General features: G+C 40.3%; 1 protein-coding gene across 1 annotated transcript; it reads right to left on the reverse strand.

Moving 5' to 3' along the window:
* Positions 1 to 8,203: 8,203 nt before the first annotated feature.
* On the reverse strand, positions 8,204 to 8,575 carry LOC145797604 (uncharacterized). The gene has a single exon (XM_082884979.1). It carries the CDS (start codon positions 8,573 to 8,575, stop codon positions 8,204 to 8,206), a length of 372 nt encoding a protein of 123 aa, XP_082741105.1.
* Between the last annotated feature and the right edge of the window lie 12,607 nt (positions 8,576 to 21,182).

Here is a 21,182-nt window from a genome sequence, read left to right on the forward strand (position 1 = left end):
AGACAACGTTGCTCCATTTTGAAATCATCAATTTGATAAATATAAACTAATTTGACAAAAATAAATGTTAAAAAATTATTTTTAAATTTTTAAAAATTATTTCTACCCACCAAGATAAAATTATACAAAAATGATAGATCTTTTACATCTTTATTTTTTTATCAAATTAATTTTAGTATGTGTTTAGATGATGATCATATAATGGATGATAGTTTTTATTTTTTTTGGATGGTTATCATGTAATACATGTATTTGTTGTGAACAAATATTTGTTTATGGTTATCATGTAATAGATAATTATTAAACTTTTAATGTGTAATCGATTTGTTTAATACATGAAATGTTTTTAGTTTTGAATTTTTGGTTTAATAATGATATTAAAATTGTAACCATGTTTCACTTTTAAAAAAAATAGAAACTAATTTAACGAAATAAATATAAAAAATTATTTTAAAAAATTATTTCTACCCTCCTAAAAGATAAAATTATATAAAAATGCTATGTTTTTAATTTTTTTTTCCACCAATTTAATTTTTAGTTTATTTGAAAAAATTTCTGAAAAGCAAGCCAAACAAAACTTTATAATCAAGAAAAGTTCCAGCATTATTCATTAAAAAAATGTCATTATTGTTCAAACAACATATAAATTCACCAACACAAAATAAGTTGTATGACGAGTTTGCCCTTAAAATTGAACGTTTGCAAATGAAATATCTATAATTGTCCTTGTTTAGAACAAGATTCAAAATTTAGAGTTAATTGTATCACAATTGAAAAATTAGAGATCAAAGTGATACAATTCCCAAATTACAGGGACTGTTTGTGTAATTCGCTCTTTAATGTTAGGAAGTGTGTAAAATGTTTCTAAAAAATATGTTAAAATGTCAAAAAAAAAAATATTGATTTCAGTAAAAAATATATTAAATTTAGTGAAAAATGCCTCCTATTTTTAAATTTTTTTTACTCTTGTGTTTTAGAGACACTTATTAGTAAGATCCAAATATGGATGCCTTTTTTTGACCCCACTTTTTTCCCTTTAATTTCGATCTTTTATTAATATTTTAAATTAATATAAAACTTCAGTCTTATTTTTAGGGGGGATTATAACTCTATGTATTTTTTCAAAAGAACATAAAATAAAATAAAATTAGTGGTAAAATTTATGAACATTAATAATTAAATTCACAAAATTATCTACTAATCTATAAATATTTTGTAGAAAACCCACTAATATGTAACTTTTCCTTATTGTTAAGAACAAGAAATTATCTACTAGGTCCATCTCAGTGTAGCAATTGTATAGGTTCATATAATTAGTGTTTCTTTCTTTTTCTCCTACATTTTAGGTGAAGTGATTAATTGTGTGTTTGGTTTGTGTTTATAGAGTAGTTTTTGAGATAAAAAATACGAAAACTTGTTTGGTTGGTCTTTTTTCAAAAATGGTTTTAAAAAATTATTTTGGGAGAGAGTTTTAAAAAAAGTGATTGATTTGATGTGTATGAGAGAGAGTGATTTTGGAAAGTAGATAACCAAACAAAATTTTGAGATTTTTTTTAGAAAAATTTGTTTGATTTGATTACTCTTGAAAATTTGTTTGTAGAGAATTTTTTCTAATTTTTTTTTTTTGAAAAACAAATCAAACAAGACCTTAGTGTTCTCTTTTTCTAAGGTGGCCATAGAGTCAGATGGTAAGACAAACCTATCAAATAACTTATCCTTTACTACACCAGCTACCACCTCTATCACCCCTAGCCACCGTTGTTGCTACCTCCAATAACCCCTCCTTGCCACCCTTTACCCTCCAACCCCACCTCATGATTAAGGTGATGAAGTCAGTAGTCTTGAAATAGAATATGACATTATTTATGTAATATTTTCAATCAGTAATATAACAAGAAATTTTATTAGTAAAACAATACTAATTCACTTTTACTATATAATCTAGAGATGAGCATATCCCCCTTCATGTGTCTACACATTTTAAAAGTGTGTGAATAATAAACATGTTGTGATCGGGTTCCAAAACAGTGGACTTTATTCAAAAATTGTATTAATCTTACTTTAAATTATAAATTACACTATTTTAAACTAATAAAAATTTATATTTTACTCAAATACTTTAAAAAATGTGTAAACCACTAACAATTATGGAAGATGAGATGAGAGGATGGGCACTACTGGGGCAAAGTCTGCAAGTTGTCTATTTGAAGCTTTGGAATTCATGAAGGCGGCTTTCAATGTGCAGACACGGCATTTCCGTGCCCCTCCCCCTCTCTGATTAATAATAATATAATATCATATAGTATAATTTCCAATCGAAAAATTTTGCTAATTTATTTAGAAATTTAGGATTGTTTTGTGTATAATTTATGTACGGGGGCGAAATATCTTGTGCTTTCCGTACTCCTTGGAGTTCAAGCTTCACGTAACGGCGTCTAACCTGACAACACAGAGAACGGTGAGTTGCCAGGCGGTGGTGAGCCGGATAGACCCTCCAACGATCAAGTCAGATCACTTGAGGAAGAATAATGCTATTCGAGAGAGAGAGAGAGAGGGTGTTTCAGATAGCGCAAGTTACTTACCTCTAACGTTCATCCTCCTTTCCTTTTTCTAGGCTGGCCATGCAGCCTCAAGATTGTGCGTGCACTACCTCTGTTGTCCTTCCCTAGACAGTTGGCTGTGCTCGTCTCCCACCACCTTACACGTGTAAAGGCCAGATCTTCCATCAAGTACATGCAAAACTGTCAAACGGTACTGACGCGTGCCTGGAGCAGATATCCTCTCCCTCACGCCATTGGCTCAAGTGACACACCTGACCGGCGTACCAAGACCGGCCTATTCTTTCGAAGAAAATCACAACCACAAAGAACACGACCGAGCTTCCGAGCTATCCGGTCGGGCGCACGCCGACCTCTTCCCGGCCTAAACTCTTTCCGGACTGTCATCTGCTCGGTCGCACCGTGCTAACGCGCCCTACCGCCGAATGCCTAACAGCAACAGCTCGGCCTGGCCTTAGACCATGCCTGGTCGGCAAACCTAGCTCGGCCGTGTAAGACAGGTCGGAGGACCGTGCGATTGAGGGGATAGCTCGGCACCGAAAGGTTTGCCACACCTGCGTCGCCGTAGCTCGGTCGTATTGTCCGGTGCAAATCTGTCCTCTCAATTGCCCCCTAATCCCATCCGAGCTAATCGTGATTGGGGTTACCACCATGACCGAGCTAACGGTCCCCGAGTTGCGCCAGTACCAAGCCGAGCGTGATTGGTTTTGAAGCCGTTACCGAGCTATCCCATTTGGTCGGTCATTGTTTCAGTAGTCTTGTCAAGGGTCGTACAGCCGTACTGACAGAGTCGCCCTCGCGGTGCCACGTGGCCTCACGTCATTGGTGACGTGCAACCCTACAGCTGTCTTTTCGTGCGCGAAATTCAAACGACTGCTGCCCATTGGCTTTCCTACCACTTTTATACACACAAACGAGGGGTCAAACACCCCCCACTGTTCATCTCCAACCACGAGCCTCCAAACCCTAGCTCTCAAGACCTCCCAACTTCTGCCATTGCTACCGCTGTTGCCCCCTTGGCTCCTCTTCATCCATTTTTGCACCCTCAGGAGCTGCAATCGAGCTCGTGATCGACTGACCCCTTCTTGGACTCCGTCGTCGGTAAGCCCCTTCCCCCTTGTTCTTCGTGTTCTTCACGTTTTCACGCCTGTGTTCTTCGTGTTCGTCATGCACTTTGTTTAGGACAATAGTTGCATACCCTAAGAAGAACTGGAACTGGAATCGGAAAAGCAGATGGGGCTCCCATGCCCCTTGTTTCTTCGAGTACAACGTACCAACTTTGAATCTAGGATGAACAACTTGAATCTGGGTAGGACCGAGCTAAATAGGTAACTTGGATCCATAAATAAAACTTCAGCCGAGCAAAGATCAGTTTGCGGCTTCCCGTTGAGGCCGTGACCGTGCTGGATATACGGAGTCAAAACCGAACTAGGGAGGCCATATCGGCCGGATAGACAAGCCGAGATAGGGGTAGACCGGCCACATATAACGGAGGATTTTGATCGAGCTAGGAGAACCAATAGGAGCCATGCAATTTATGTCGTGCTAACCCTTGGGCTTATTTTTTAACAATGCAGAACTAGGACCGACCAGGCCCCTACAACAACCACTGGTAGAGCTCAAAGTCCGAGCAAACACACCAGAATTTTCCGCTGAGATACAAATTAAACCACCAAATAAGTAAAACCGAGGTAGATGGGGAAGTACCGGTTCATGGTGAGCTCGCCCGGTGCACTAGCTGAGTTTCGTAGGGAGTATAACATTCCAGACGATGTCCATTTAGAGCTGTCCAAGAAGGGAGATACCCCCTAGGGTGACCTAGATCGGTGCCCCTTCACGATCATATCCATCGTGGCTTCGCTTCCCGGTCCAACCCTTGATCTGCGAATTTTTGAGGCTGACAAGGCTTTGTCAGACCCAAGTCTCGAACAACACGTACAAGATAATAAACGGTGTGGCCGAGCTGAATAGGAGGCTCGGTCTCAATCTCGGTCTCGCCGAGATATTACATCAATACAGCCTTAGCAAAAATAAGGATGGGTTTTGCTGGTACCTAAAAGTCAAGAAGGGCCGAGCAAAATTCATAGAGGATAACCCAGATAAGGAGACAAACGACGATGACTTCTTGTGGGTGTCCGGTCGTTATGAGGACACCGAGGCGCCCATACCGGGCTGGTATATTAGGAAAGATTTTGGCAGTGCTGGTGAGTAGCTCAGCAAACTGCACTGCTTTCTTTTTGCACTGATTTTTTTCAGCCGATCTAACACTTGTCCTCCTTTTTGCAGATTACAAGCTCTTGGCCGACGACTACTCCCGAGCTAATCAAGAGGCCATCAGAGTTCTGCTTCGTCACCCGACCGAGGAAAGGGAGTCTCCAAAACTCCTCGGCTTCGAACCGACCTACCACTACACAGCACCGCGCAAGAGCAGGGTGACTGACTTTCTTCGTGCGTCCTCTCCAGAACCAGATCCAAATCTCCCCGCGATCAAACTTGTTCCCCTCACCGCCGAACAAGAAATGACAAAAATTCGGGCAATCAAATCAATGATCACCGGAGAACTGAGCGACTCCCAGCCACCAGAGGTACCTGGGGGGACTTCCTCCACTCCATCCGAACAAAAGGAGGGGGCTGTGCTGGCTCTTGCAAGCGAACATCCAACAGGCCGGTCGAAGAAGCGACCGAGAAAAGACCAAACCAGGCAACAACTGGTCGACGAAGATTCAACCGAGTACGCATCCATCGAGTTGGGTGACCAGACCGAACAACTAAGCGGGCCATCCAAAACCCCAACGACCCTCTCGGTCTGGGCGCCCGAGATTAAGTACAAAGGTCGGGCTGTCTCTGAGGCCGATTCAGTGTACACGGACAAGGATTACTCCCTCGGTTTCAACATAACCAAGGGGTTGATCCTTCCCGCCGACATGAAGAAGCACGACGAGCTATTCGACCTGAAGGTGCTTCGCTCGGCAGCAAAATCAATCGTTTTTGTAAGTTCCATTTTTTTTTCTGCTAGTTGTTAACCGGTTTTTGCTCGATTTTCTGAACGTTTACAATCTTTCATTTGTTTTCAGGCCGCGCAAAAGAACTATTTAGCGCACGACCGAATGATCGCAGCGCGGCAGAGCCTACGGGATGCCATAGCTGAGAACAAGGCCCAAAAGGCCGAGATAGCGAAGCTGAAGGCCGCGCAGGAAGCAGTTGTGGCCGAGCGAGATAACCTGAGCCAAAAGGTTGATCGAGCTGAAGCGGACAAACAGCGGGCCGTGAAGTCGACCAAAGCCCGGTATCTCGCCGAGCTGAGGAAGCTGCGCGATGCCCATAAAGAGGAGAAAGATAAGGCGGTTAGCAACGCCGAAGACAGGGGTTATGCTCAAGGTGAAAAAATGTATGAACGGCAAGTGCAGGCAACCAAGGACATCTTTTCCAATGTGGTTGGAAAGCTGCCGTGGAGAAAGTTGGCCTTGGTCAAGATGCTGACATGTTTCTACATCCGCCTGCGGCCTTCATACCGCACTATATGCAGGCCTATGCAAGCGCCGCGCAGAAGAGGCTCATAGAGGAGGCCAAAAAAGGAAGCCGCGAAAGAAGCCGCCGCTGCGCAACAAACCGAGCAAAGTTCTCTTGAAGCATCTCAGGATGCCGAAGTAGCCGATCGGGAGGTTGTCGCGGTGGAGGACGCGGATGATGAGTCGGACGAAGGCTTGCCCGAGCACACTGCGGAGGTTGCCGAGCAGACTGTGGAGGTCGCCGAGCAGACGGTTGACCTGGAATTGGATTAAAATGCCCCCTCCTATTTCCTGCTTTGTTTTCGTTTCTTTTCTTTCCTTGTTTAATGTAACTAGGCTAGGGCCTCGCAATTGTAATGCAATTTCCTCAATCAATGAAATTTGAATTTTTTTGCCCGCTGATCTTCTTTTTTTGTTTGGTTGCAACGTGCAAAATTTCCTGATTCAAACTTTAATGTACCACATCTGATAGGCCGGCTAGCCGCGCAATATGCCAAGTTAAAATCAGAATTTCTTCAACTTAAATGTTCGCGGCTACTTTCAGCTCGTTTTTTTTTTTTTTTTTTTTTTTTTTTTTTGTTTACGAACCCAAAAATTTTCATTCGGCCGAGCAAAAATTACCACTGTCGTTCTGGCTTTGGCAACATTTCAAGTCTCGTATTTGGGCGGGCAAAAATCAGCTCAGCCCTAAAGGAAGTTGGACAAATCACAGTTATTTCACTTCGGCCGAGCCAAACCAGCTCGGCCAGTAAATTGGACAAAACACCAATATTCCGACATGGAGTTGGATAGAACGCCAACATTCCCTTTCTCTGAGCGAAGTCAGCTCGGCCTCTTGTAAGTTGGACAAGGCACCAACATAGCGCTTGGCCGAGCAAAGTCAGCTCGGCTATTATTTGTTGGACAACACCAACATTTCGTTTTGGCCGAGCAGAATCGGCTCGACCTTAATATTGGGCAAAACACCAATATTTCACTGAAGTTGGTCATGACGTAATACACCAACTGTTGGTGCGGTCCGCTTCTATACCGGCAAGAGAAAATCAGTCTGGTCCCATTCAGGTCGGTCCCTCTGCCCCTGGCATCCATAGTGGCCTTGTATCCTTGCGGTGTCATTGTACAAAAAGATGTGATACAAAACAACAAGAGGGCTATTTTTCATTACAAAAAGCAGTGTTATCTTTACATCAAATGCCAAAAGGCTGAAGGTCTAGAAAGCTAAGCAATTACATTTTAAAAGTAAAAGATCTTAAGGTTGGCTGCATTCCACGGTCTGGGGACAGCTTTGCCATCTAAATCTTCCAAATGGTACGCCCCTTTGCCAGCGAGACCAGTCACCTTGTATGGTCCTTTTCAATTTGCACCGAGCTTTCCTTCGCTAGGGACCACCGTGTTGCCCAGCACTTTTCTTAAGACCCAATCCCCGATCTTGAATAGCCTGGGGTGCACAGCCTTGTTGTATTTTTTGGAGAGTTCTTGCTGATAGGCCGCTATGTGGATTAGAGCTCGCTCCCTCCTTTCCTCGGCAAGGTCTAGCACCAATGCCACTGCTTCATTGTTCAAATCTGGCTGGAAGCTTTCGGACCGGATGGTTGGCATGCCAATTTCCAGTGGGATAACGGCTTCCATGCCATAGGCCAAGGCAAACGGAGTCTCTCTGGTCGACCGTCTTGGCATAGTGCGGTATGCCCAGAGTACATTAGGGAGTTCTTCAGCCCACTTCCCCTTGGCCTTCTCAAGCCGCTTCTTCAGCCCATCTAAGATGGTCTTGTTTGAGGCCTCTGCTTGATCATTTGACTGAGGATAGGCCGGCGTTGAATTGTAGAATTCGATCTTCAACTCTTCGCAAAATCCGCGAAAGAGTTTTCCATCGAATTGAATGCCATTATCTGAGATGAGGGCCTTGGGTATACCGAAGCGAATGATAACATTTTTCCAGACAAACTTCTTCACATCCTTTTCCTTTATGGTCGCCAGTGGCTCAGCCTCAACCCACTTTGTGAAGTAGTCGGTGGCAGTGATGAAGAATTTGCGATTGCCCGGGGCTGCTGGGAGTGGCCCCACTATATCCATTCCCCAGAGTGCGAACGGCCAAGGACTTGTAAGGGGGAGCAATTCTTTCGCTGGCTGGTGGATCTAGTGAGCAAATTTCTGGTACTTTTCACATCGGCGAACGTATTTCTGCGCGTCTGCCTGCATGTACGACCACCAATAACCTTGGGAAATTGCTCTGTAAGCCAATGACCTACCCCCAGTATGGCTGCCACAGATGCCTTCATGAATCTCATAAAGGAAGGCTTCCACCTTAGCAGGGTGAACGCACTTCAGATACGGCCCGATAAAAGACTTCTTATACAAGGCTCCGGACGGGGAGAGCCAAAACCGCTCTGACTTGGCCCGGATCTTGTTAGCCGCCTTCTTCGCTTCTGGTAGAACTCTATCTTTCAGGAAGACGATGATGGGGTCCATCCAAGAAGGACCCAAGTCGGCACAGAGCACCTCGGTCATTTCTGGTTCCTCAATGCTTGGCCGAGGTAATATTCTATCATCAAAGGGTTAGGAAAAGCTGTCTGAGCAGAAGCAAGTCCAGCCAATTCATCAGCCGCGTTGTTTTCCTCGCGGTTGATTTGTTCCATCCTTATTGCTGTGAACTTCTTGATCTCTGCGCGTACCAGCGCTTGATACTTGGTCATTCTTTCGTCCTTTGCCTCATACTCCCCCGAGACCTGATTGACCACCAGCTTGGAGTCGCTGAATACCATCAGGGCTAACGCCTTCATTCTTAATGCGCTTCTTAGTCCAGCAAAGAGGGCTTCATACTCCGCTTTGTTGTTGGATGCTGGGAAGCCGAGCGTAATTGCCTGCTCGATAATCAGCCCATCCGGTGAAGTCAGTATAATACCCAGCCCGGCCCCATGCCTGTTGGATGCCCCATCGACGAAGAGCTTCCACATCTCGCCAATAAACAGCTTCCAACAATCAGAGGGATTCTGGGAGCTTCTCAATTCCAAGTCTCTGATTGGTTCATTCTGGTCTCTTTCTTTGTCTTGATTGAGCACGTCTTCCAAGAAGTCACCCGGCTCCTCTAGTTTGGTCGCTCTTCGGCCTTCTCCCGCTTTTGAGCCAACACTCGTCTCTATTGCCGGAACCATGGGCTGCGCTAAATCCGCACCAGCCAAATCAACTGGGCAAACTGGATGCGTTCCAGGGGCGAATTCCGCCACAAAGTCTGTAAGAGCTTGAGCCTTGATTGCGGTGTGCGGGCGAAACTTGATATCGTACTACCCTAATTCCACGGCCTATTTCAAAATTCTTCCGGTGAAGTCTGCCTTTTCAAAAAGCACCTTAAGTGGGAACTCGGTTAACACGACTATTGTATGGGCATGAAAATAGTGCGCCAGCTTTCTTGATGTCATCATCAGGGCCAGCGCTAATTTTTCCAGCGGAAGATATCTCGTCTCGGCCGGGAGCAAAGTCTTGCTTACATAGAAGATGGGCAAGTGCCGGATGCCTTTAGCGCGGACTAGGACGGCGTTCACAGCATGTTGAGAGACTGCCAAGTAGAGATACAACTCTTCGCCCGGCCGAGGTGTGACTAAGATAGGGGCTGAGGAAAGGTATATTTTTAAGTCTACCAGTGCACGGTCATATTCGTCATCCCAAACGAACTTGGCCTTCAAAGTTTTAAAGAAGGGCCTGCAACGATCTGAAGACCGGCTGATAAATCTGTTCAGCGCGGCTGCCATCTCGGCAAGATGTTGCACGTCCTTCGTGGAGTTTGGGCGCTCCAACTCTTGTATAGCCTTGATCTGTGATGGGTCAACTTCAATTCCTCGGTTTGTGACAAAAAACCCCAGAAACTTCCCGGTGCCGACTCCGAAGGCGCACTTAGAGGCATTCAAACGAAGTTTGCGGCGCTTAAGTATGGCAAACATTTCTGCTAGGTCGGTGAGGTGTTGAGACTTCTCCTTACTCTTTACCACCATATCGTCGATGTAGGCCTCCATTGTTCGGCCCAAAAGAGGAGCGAACATCTTTGTCACCATCCTTTGAAAAGTTACCCCGGTGTTCTTCAATCTGAACGGCATGACTTTATAACAATACAGGCCTTTAGGAGTAGTGAACGACGTGATCTCTCGGTCCGGTTTGTACATGGCTATCTGGTGGTAGCCGCGATATGCATCCAGGAAGCTAAACCTCTGATGGCCAGCGGTCAAGTCCACCAGCTGGTCAATTCGAGGGAAGGGGAAGCTATCCTTTGGGCATGCACGGTTAACTATCTTGTAGTCAACGCAGACTCGCCACTTACCATTCTTTTTCGGGACTACCACCGTGTTGGACATCCAACGAGGGTATTGCACTTCTTCTATCGCTCCTGCTTCAAACAGATTTTTGACCTCCTCTACCACTACCTCGGCATGGTGCAGAGCCGAGCGGCGAGTCCTCTGAATGACTGGCCGCGCATTTGGGAAGACGTTCAACTGATGGCAAATGAAGTTAGGGTCGACGCCAGGCATATCGTAAGGCGTCCACGCAAAAGCCTCCATGTTTGAAACCAAGAAGTTGACATAATTCAACCGCTCGGCGCTAGACAAAGATGATCCCAAGAAGAAGAACTTAGTCGGGTCATTCTCCTCGATGCGCACTTCTACCAAATCCTCGACCAATTTTTCCTCGGCTTTTCTTCCTACATCTTCAAGGACCTCCTTTCCCTCGGGTCCCTCAATCATTTGGACAAATCCTTTAGCTGCTCGGCTGCCATTTACCGCAACGAAGCATTGTTTCGCCATCACCTGGTCTCCCCAAACTTCCTCTATTTGTCCGTTTGGCGTCGGGAAGCGCAAGACCTGATGGTAAGTCGACGCTACTGCTTGCATGGCGTGCAACCAGCCCTTCCCTAAAATTAAGTTATAGGTGGATGGGACTTTGAGCACCCAGAACTCTACTTGCTTCGTGACTGAACCCGCTTTGACTGGCAGTATGATCTTCCCTACCGGCCACTCCGGTTGAGAGTTGAAGCCAACCAAAGGGGACGTCACAGGGGCCAAGTCCTTGTCCTCCAACTTCATTTGCTTGAACGCATCATAGTACATAATTTCGACTGAACTTCCCTGGTCGATCAAGATCCTCTTGATGTCAAAGTCTTGGAAGCGAAGAGTTACCACTAGGGCGTCATTGTGGGGCATCTGGATCCACTCCAAGTCCCTGCTCGAAAAGGTAAGAATGTCCTTCTCCTCGGTCTTCCCTTTCTTCATAGCGGGCCGAACGGAGAGCACTTCCCTCATGTGCATGGCTTTCTTAATCATCCCTCTGAGCTCGCAGACCCTTGCTGGTTCAACGATGCCATGGATGACGTTGATTACGCCTTGGGGTGCTGCCTCTAGGGCGGCTAGGCCGTTTGGCTCGGTTTGCCCCAATGGCGCGGCTTTCATACCCCCATCTATATATTGGTGAAGATGTCCCGCGGCCACTAGCTCTTCCAAATGTTGTTTGAGCGGTAAGCAGTCCTCCGTTCGGTGTCCTCGTTCCTCATGGAAGGTGCAGCGATACCTTGAGTTGAAGCCTCTCTGTGCATTCCCCAACTTGGCCGGTGAGCGGACAAAAGGCTCGCCTCTGATCTCACTCAAGATGCGGTAGATAGGGATTTTAAAGACCGTGGTGATTCCAGTCCGCGCCTTCAATTTTCTCTTAGCATCCTCCGCTGCATCACGGGGAGCGTCTGCTCGGTCGTTTCTGCGACCCTTGTTTCTGTCATCGCGGTTTTGGCCACGTCGTTGATCTTTTGGTCGGTCGCTTGGGCGGTTATCCTCCTGCCCGATCGAGTGATTCCCTGCTACCCTTCTGTTCGCTACGACCGGATTAACATTCTCGGTCGCGGAGGCGACATCATCCTCCACACGAATGTGCTCATTGATCCGCTGCATCAAGGACTCCATGATTGTGGGTTGGTGCATTGTGAGCGAGTCCTGCAGCCTATGCCCGACTAGGAGACCCGCTTGTATTGAGTAATCGCCAGATTGGTAGGGCAGTCGAGGATTTCATTGTAAGTTTCCCAGTACTTCGCGTTGTATGCTTTCAATGATCCCCCTGACTCCATCTTGACGCCCAGAAGATGATCGACCTCCTTCGGCGTTCGAGTGTTGGTTTTGAATCTGGTGACAAAGGCTTCCGCTAGTTGCTGCCACCCCTCTATACTCCCTTTTGGAAGCCTTTCGAACCACTTCAGGCCCAGTTCTCCCAAGCTTGCTGGGAATATGAGGCACATCAAGGTGTCATTGCGCCGGTGGCCAGCCATTACTTGCCGGTAATGACTCACGTGCATGTACGGATCCGTTTTGCCGTCGTACAAGGTGAACTTAGGCTGGTGGAATCCGGCAGGGAGCAGTGTACTCTCGATCTCCGAAGACAACAGCGTGGCTGTAAGTCTCACCAGCTCTTTGTCCCCTGGCGCATAGGCCATCACTCTGGGCGCTGGCATCGCCACTTCTTCGCTACAGTGAACGGGGGCGCTCAATCTCTGCCACGCCGACACTCTCTAAGCCTCTCGACGGCGCGCCCTCTCCTCCAATACATCCCTCAGGTCTCTGGAACGGGTAGAGAAAGAGTATCGTGACGTCGGAGAATGGCGTGAGGAACAGTGTGTGCTATCTCGAGTAAGGGATCTGCCCTCCCTTCGGTCGAAATCTCCAACCCCATAGTTCCTGGTGATAGAGAGAGAGTGGGTCCTCTCCTGGCGGCGACTGCTAGAACGAGGGGACAGGGTGCGCTCACTGAGATTGCCCTCTCCAACAACACCCTTTGCCTTAATCTGACGTTTTAGCATCTCCATCTCCGCCGCCATCCTGCGAATGAGGGCGTCTTGGTCTTTGAGTTTGTGCTCCAGGTGCTGCGCACGGGACTCCCCCCGCCGCCGATGACCCTCTGGACTCTTCGAGCGATCAGTACTCCTTCCGCGTTTGTCTCGCGCACCTCGCGAAGAGGTTTCTAGGCCCGCCATGGCTAGAACATTCGGGGGGCCTTCTCTTCGTCGGATAGACTCTGGTGTGACGCCATCGACGACGAACAGTAGAGTTTCGTCATTGTTGGCCATGGAGATGGTTGAAGAAGCTTGAAAAACAAGGTTTGAGTATCAAAGAACTTCCCACAGACGGCGCCAATTGTACGGGGGCGAAATGTCCTCTGCTTTCCGTACTCCTTGGAGTTTAAGCTTCACGTGACGGCGTCTAACCTGACAACACAAAGAACGGTGAGTTGCCCGGAGGTGGTGAGCCGGATAGACCCTCCGACGATCAAGTCAGATCACGTGAGAAAGAATGAGGCTATTCGAGAGAGAGAGAGAGGGTGTTTCAGATAGCGCAAGTTGCTTACCTCTAACATTCATCCTCCTTTCCTTTTCCTAGGCTGGCCATGCAGCCTCAGGATTGTGCGCGTACTACCTCTGCTGTCCTTCCCTGGACAGTTGGCTGTGCTCGCCTCCCACCACCTTACACATGTAAAGGCCAGATCCTCTATCCAGTACATGCAAAACTGCCAAACGGTACTGACGCGTGCCTGGAGCAGATACTCTATCCCTTACGCCATTGGCTCAAGTGACACACCTGACCGGCATACCAAGACCGGCCTATTCCTTCGGAGAAAATCACAACCACAAAGAACACGACGGAGCTTCCGAGCTACCCGGTCGGGCACACGCCGACCTCTTCCTGGCCTAGACTCTTTCCGGACTGTTATCTGCTCGGTCGCGCCGTGCTAATACGTCCTACCGCCGAACGCCTAACAGCAACAGCTCAGCCTGGCCTTAGACCATGCCTGGTCGGCAAACCTAGCTCGGTCATGTAAGACAGGTCGGAGGACCGTGCGATTGAGGGGATAGCTCGGCACTGAAAGGTTTGCCACACCTGCGTCGCCGTAGCTCGGCCGTACTGTCTAGTGCAAATCTGCCCTCTCAATTTATAAGTTAATTTTTTTATTTAGAGGGATTTGGTCAAGGAGATGGCTTTTCTCCGGTCTACATAATGGATTAGGTTGGAGTATATTGTTAGATCCGTGGAATTCACTACAGGTCCCGTTCTGATAATTTGAACCGTTCAATATGTAGAAATCATCGAGAATTTTACGTTCGTAAAAAATTACGTTGATCGGATATCGATAGCCCCTTGATCGGAATGTATTTTTATTAACAATTTATTTTTAAAATCATATTTACCATTGACAAAAATGTGTTTCAATAAGGGGTCACCGATATCAGATCAACGTGATTTTTTGTAGGCATAAAATACTCAATGAGTTCTACAGAATGAATAATTTAGATCATCGAAACAAGACCCGTAGTAGATCCCATGGACCCAACAGTATGCTCCAATTCACATAATGGATTGGAGAAAGCCCTCTCTCCCTGGTTGAAACCCTCTCATAATAAAATTTAATGCATTAAGGACAAACTTAAAAAGTTTTTTTTGAAAAGTCTAACACATATAACTATTACTAAAATATTAAATTTTAAAATAATATAACTTTTAATTTAGATATCGATTTTTAATAAAATTAGTATTTTTAAAATACTCTCGTCAATATCTATCAAATAAGATCCATATTGACTATAAAATTCTTAAATATATATATATATATATATATATATATTACCGTCAAAATTGATATAAACAGTAACATGTTACTCTGTCTCACAGTAATATGTTATTCTAATTCTTAATAATATGTTACTCTGACAATATTGTCTAAGTAAAAAATGATATTGTACTTTGCCCTTACTCAATTATACACCTCCTCCTTAAGAGGTTTATGAAGCAAAATAAATTAGATTGGCCTTTTCACCAAATAAGGATCTAATGGAAGGGTCTTAGCTAAAAATTTTTTTTTTTATATTTATTATAAAAAAAGTACAAAAAAATAAAGATATGATACGATCTATATAAATTAATAAGTAATTTAATTATGGTTTTGTTAAACCAAGCCTTATTCAGAGAAAAAGTATGATTAAAATTTTAATTTGTATATAAATTGTGGGATCTATGTATAAAATAAATAATATATTGGTGTACTTATCTAGAAATTATTCAAAATAAAGAAGTATGGTTGAGATTTTTAATTGATATATTATGAGATTTATGTATAGAATAAATCATAAATGATATTTATGATAAATTATGAGTAAAAATTTTAGGTATAGTATTACTATTTTCAATTGATTCATTTTCAATTTATTCTCTTGAATCATTAAAAAATATTAAATTTTGACGTGTTAGACCACCTCCGACTCAACATTTTTCGTTTTATCAAAATTAAATTTGATGAAAACATGTACTTTTTGCTGCTCTAACCCTATCACTAAATAAGTATCAAAACTAGAATTTTTCAAATCTTTCATCAAATTGAGAATAAATATATTTTTCATCAAATCACTGTTCATAAGCATTGGAGCTATAGGTCATTTTTATCACTGGACGATCGATCGGATGTCTGGCCAATTGTCCCCTTAGATAACCACCTCCTTGCAAAACTTTGTGAAAAAATTACGCTGGACGGTCAATCGGCCGAATATCCGCCCCGTCGTCCGCACGATCGATCGATTTTTTTTATGAAAGTTAAAAATCCTCCATTGGAGTGCGCATTGGCGAAATTAAATTAGAGGGGGTACTTATTAATTACAACATTGAAAATGTTTACAAAAATATTTCACATAAATTTTTACGATTAACTTCAACAAAGATTAAAAAAAAAACAGTGTGTTTGGTTTGAGTTTTTTGAATTAAATTTTTTAAAAATTGTGTTTTTTATTTTTTATTTTTAGTGAATATTTTTAAAATTTTAAGCTTTTTGTTTTTTTACTTTTTTAGATGCATCTTACTTAGATGTATCTTAAAAAATAAAATATTTGTGAAAAAATATTTTAAAAAATTAATAAATACATAAAAATACAAAAAAAAATGTACTATTTTTTGTATTTTTTTATATTTTTGGTATTTAGTGAATTTTTTTAAAGATTTTTTTTGCAAAAAATATACTTTTCAAGTGTATTTATGTTAGGTGTCAAAAAATTAAAAAAAAAATACTTAAAATATTAAAAAAATCAGTAAAAAAAAAGTATGGAAAACAAAAAATTAAAATTTTCTTAAAAGTGTTTTTATGAAATTCAAACCAAACGAAGTGCATGTTATTTGTAATTAGTGTATTATGGACAATATTAAAAAAAGTCATGGATATAAAATTTTAAAATAAATTATATAATGATAAAGTAATTTTTTATACAAAATATGCGTAAAAATTCAATATAATAGTTATACCACGTCATCATTAATATGTGATATCACTAATCAATAGTAAAGAAACATATGGAGGATGAACCCTACATATTAAATGTAATTAACAATTCAATAAATTCTATATTTTCATTGAAATTAATTATGTTTGCATGTCAATAATGATAGACATCATCATTATATTGAAATTTTCATAAATAATAATATCATAATCTCTTTATTTTCAATTAAAACAATCATTACTGTTCTTATAATTTTAAAAATGTCATTGATATTTCACTTTAAATAATATTTTTATAAATTTTTTTATTTAAAATATGTTTGCCAAAAAAAAAAAAATTCAAAACTCAAGGGACACATGACCCCCTAGACCCTCCTTCCCTGGCCCTGGAAATGCATGATATTCAATAAAATTTTTACTTAAATTTAATGAGAAAAAAAAAAACAACGTTAAAGATGCACGTATAATATCATAATACTTTGAGAATGCATGATATTCAATAAAAGTTTTACTCAAATTTAATGAGAAAAAAAAAAACCAACATTAAAGATGCTCGTATAATATCATAATATGATTCGATTAATATGAATATTTTAAAACGGACAAATAAAGTGATGAGAAAATTTACATGAGAATCTTATACTGATTGAGAGAAAAAAGAGAAGCCAAGTTGAGGCATAGGATTGGGTTTCATTTAAAGTAAAGAGAGGACGGCTTTGGATTTTCACAATTACTCCCCCCCTCCAAATGAATCCAACATTTTGCTATCATCCGTCACATTCACATTTATCCTTCTCAACAACCACCCCCCCTCTCTCTCTCTCTCTCTCTCTCTCTCTCTCTCTCTCTCTCTCTCTCTCTAATGGGATATGCAACTATGATGCTGTGGTAAAGGAGACTTAGGATTACTAAAATATATATATATATATATATGCATGTAGAATGTTAGGCCAAGCTCTTTATAGTGGTTCAGCTCATAATTAATAATCTTTTGATTAAAATTCTCATGTGTACATATTCTGTTTTCTTTTCAGATAAACAAAGACAAGTCACTTCAAAAATCATAATCATTTCAAGTTCTCTAACACCATCCTGTTTGGTTAACAGTTTTTGAATTTTTCAGTATATTTTTTTAATATTTTGCTCATTTTTTATTTTTCAAATTCACTTAATCTACATATTTTTTTTTAAAAAAAAAATAAAATAAATATTTGGGAATTTTTTGTAAATTTTTTTTACTAAATACGAAATATATATGCAAAAAAAAGTAAATTTTTATATTTTTTTGTATTTATTTTTAAAATTAGATTTATTCACAAACATTTTATTTTTTAAGTGCATCTAGATTATGGCGGTGTTTGGCAAAAAAAAATTTGGATTTTTTTGGATTTTTTCCACTAAATTTTTTTTTGCAAAACCAAAAAAGATAAATCCAAACAAAATATCACATCAAACTCCATAATCATTTCACTTTTTCTCTTACAAACATCACATCCAACTACAAAAAAATCCAACTATCTTTTCAAAAATAAAAAAAAAAAAAATTCTCCAATAATATCTTACAACTATAAAAATTTACATAAAAATCCATTTCCCAAAAACCCACTACGTGTATTGTTAAAAAAAATAACTAAAATGTTAAAAATATTAAAAATAAAAAAGTTCAAAAACTTAAAAGCTGTTTTAAAAATTCTCAACTAAAATTTATGTTTGAAAACTTTCCTTGTGGTTAAAAACTATTTTTAAAAAGAAAAATGAGTGAGAGCACTAATTAGTGTTACCACTAATGATGTGGCAGTGGACCTCACCATGAATGATTTGATGTTTTGACCTTGCTGTTGTATTTTTTTTCTTTTTTTATTGAGTGTCATGTCATTAGTGATCTTTTTAGAGTTCCAAAATTAGTGGTCTCTATCATTGTTGTTTTAAAAATTGTCAACCAAACTTTCCTAGTGTAGGGTCCACGTCAATAATATTAGGAAAAATTACACCTCTGTCCCATTTTTCAAAAATAAGTACATGTTGATAAAAAAGTTTAACACTTTAATAATTAAATTTCATAAACTTTACCACTGATTTTTTTTCAAATTCACACTGAATTGTTGATTAATGATAAGGATATCACTTCTTGACAAAAAAACTTTTAGGCTAAATTTGCATAGTTGAGGAGTGAGTAGTTATCTCTATATCTATTGTTACTTTTTTTTATTATAGTAAGATGGTAGTGACTATGAATGAAATCATAGTTTTGGAGTCCTTTGTGTTCTTTTTATATGTATATGTATTATTTTTATACATTTTTAAAAAAAAAAATTTATGTTTCATTTCATATTTCATCGATCCTAATTAAGTGTTACAAATTTTTAATAATCTATTACACAATATTTTTGAGTAATAAAATATTGTAAATAGAATTAAGTATAAACTTTTTTTTTTTTTAATACTAATTCCACTACCACATTCTCATTGGTGAATGATACCACTATGTTGAATAATAAGCAAGTCTAATGCATAATTTTAATTAGAGATAAAATTAGACATTTAATAATAAATTATTATACTTTTGGCAAGAAATTATTTTGTCTTAAAGTACATTTATTAGTGACACATTCAAATTTTTGTCAATAAAAGTCTTTTTTTCTTTTTTCTTTTTTTGAGACGGCCTTTTTGTGACTACTCACATAATGACTGAAATTGATCTCCTAAAATTTTTTATCTTAAAAACAAAAATCTTTAGCCTCCAAAATTCATATATGTTGTAGTGAGCGTAGATGGTTACAGGTGGAATGGGGATTGCAAAGGTGATTGCCGCGGGATTGGAGAACTACATGATGGTGGTTGCGAGGTGGGGGACGTGGTGGCTATTTGGCTTCTCTATATGTGACCCTATAGGAAGGGAGTAGAAATGAGAAGCTGAAAAACGCAATAGTAATTAACACATCACCTTTGCAAGGACAGATGGGGGGCCAAAAAAACCATACAAAGATAAGTGGGGTTAGATTTAAAGCAACGAATTTTCATACAATTAATGATTATGATTTTTCATGTTATTAATTGAAAATAGATAAGTTCTCATTTTTATTAAATATTTAATGTAACAGTAATATTACATGCACTGCAAAAAAAAATAAATAATGATAATATAAGAATAATATTACGTGAATCGTAGCCCTACAAGTTCATGCATACAGATTCTTTCACAATGTGAAAGAGATCAATCAAAGTAGGACAATTTAAAAAAACATAGAAAAGAAAATTAAATAAGCGGGGTATCCAAAAAACTTCAATAAATTCAGAAATCTGAACCACCATTTAAGGCCAGCACGGAATATATGAGTCTAACATTTACTCCAACCCATTTCTTCTTCTTCTTCATCCCTCTCTCTCTCTCTCTCCGGCCGGCAGTGGCGGAACGGAAATAGATAGATGAATCTCAGGGAGATTTTGGGGATTGTGACATTCAATCTGATATGCATATAAGATGACAAATAAAAGGGCCTACCACTCTCTTTAATTGCAAAAAATAGATTTCTATGTCCCATTTTTTGTTTTTTAAGTCATGTCCCCATCTTACCCTTTAACGGTTGGAGGCTGGCATTTCCTCCAAATTTAATTCGTTGCTTTTCTTTAAAAGACAAAACCAATTCAAACTGAAGGTTTGGTTTGATTTTCTGAATGATCGGTTTGATTATGATTCTCAAAATGAACGGTTTTATGTTAATAGTCTCAGTTTAGAATCGAACCAAATCGAACTATGTATAATATAACAATACTATATACTCAAAAAATTTATTTAGAAAAATACTTAGAGTAGTACATCTATGAACTATAATCATGATATGTGTGACTCACATCTCACAAACTTTAAATCTACATTACTTACCTCATTTTCATAGTAACTTTTAAGGTAAACTTGCATGGTTCATAACATTTTGGGGCATATTATACCCTACCATAACTCTACTATTACTCAATCACATCACTCCATTTTTATGGTATTTGGATATTAAACTTTACGTTGTTCTTCGTGTATTAGTTTTAGACTTGATTTTTTGATTGGCAATTGGAATATACATCAAGTTTCTATAGTCTCGAACCCTGGTTTCAAACCATAATCAAAGTGATTTGGTTTGGTTTCATAGAATTTTAGGGCAAATTACATATACCCCTCGAGGTTTGGCTAAATTACAAATACCCCCCTGAGGTTTGAGAAATTACGAATTTCCCCCTGAATGCTATATTTGCATAAGAAATTAGGAGGTAATTTGTTATGAAATATAAACCTCAGGGAGCAAATTGTTATGAAAATACAAACCTCAGGGGGCGGGATGTAATTTCTGAAACCTCAGGAGGGTATCTGTAATTTAGCTAAACCTCGAGAGAGGTATATGTAATTTGCCCTAGATTTTATGATCAGATTTGATTCTAAAATTTCTATAACCGTAGAATGCAGGTTCTATATATTTTTTTAAAAGAGTTGGGTACCCATTAATAAATTTAAAATAATTATACATTTATCGTAGAGTGAAATAGGTAAGAAATGTATAATCATTTAATGTTTTGTTCATTTGTGGCCAGTAAAAAAATCCATGAGTAAATAAATGTTGATGTTCACATTTCATGACTGCTGAGTGAACCTTAAATTTTGCAGCCCCCACTCAAATTTATATATGCATCCTACTTGTTCCTATTTAGTCATGTTTTTAATTCTATTTTTCACTTCATTTTCTTTTTCACTGTTCGCCTAAGATTCAAATGGGAAAAGACTTGCATAGATACCTAAATACCGATGCGAGATGCTTTGGGGAGCTGAAAATAACTCCAGATCCAAATATTT

The sequence above is a fragment of the Camellia sinensis genome, chromosome 8, assembly GCF_055761805.1.
Source record: "Camellia sinensis isolate YWXY chromosome 8, ASM5576180v1, whole genome shotgun sequence".
NCBI classification, from domain to species: Eukaryota; Viridiplantae; Streptophyta; class Magnoliopsida; order Ericales; family Theaceae; genus Camellia; species Camellia sinensis.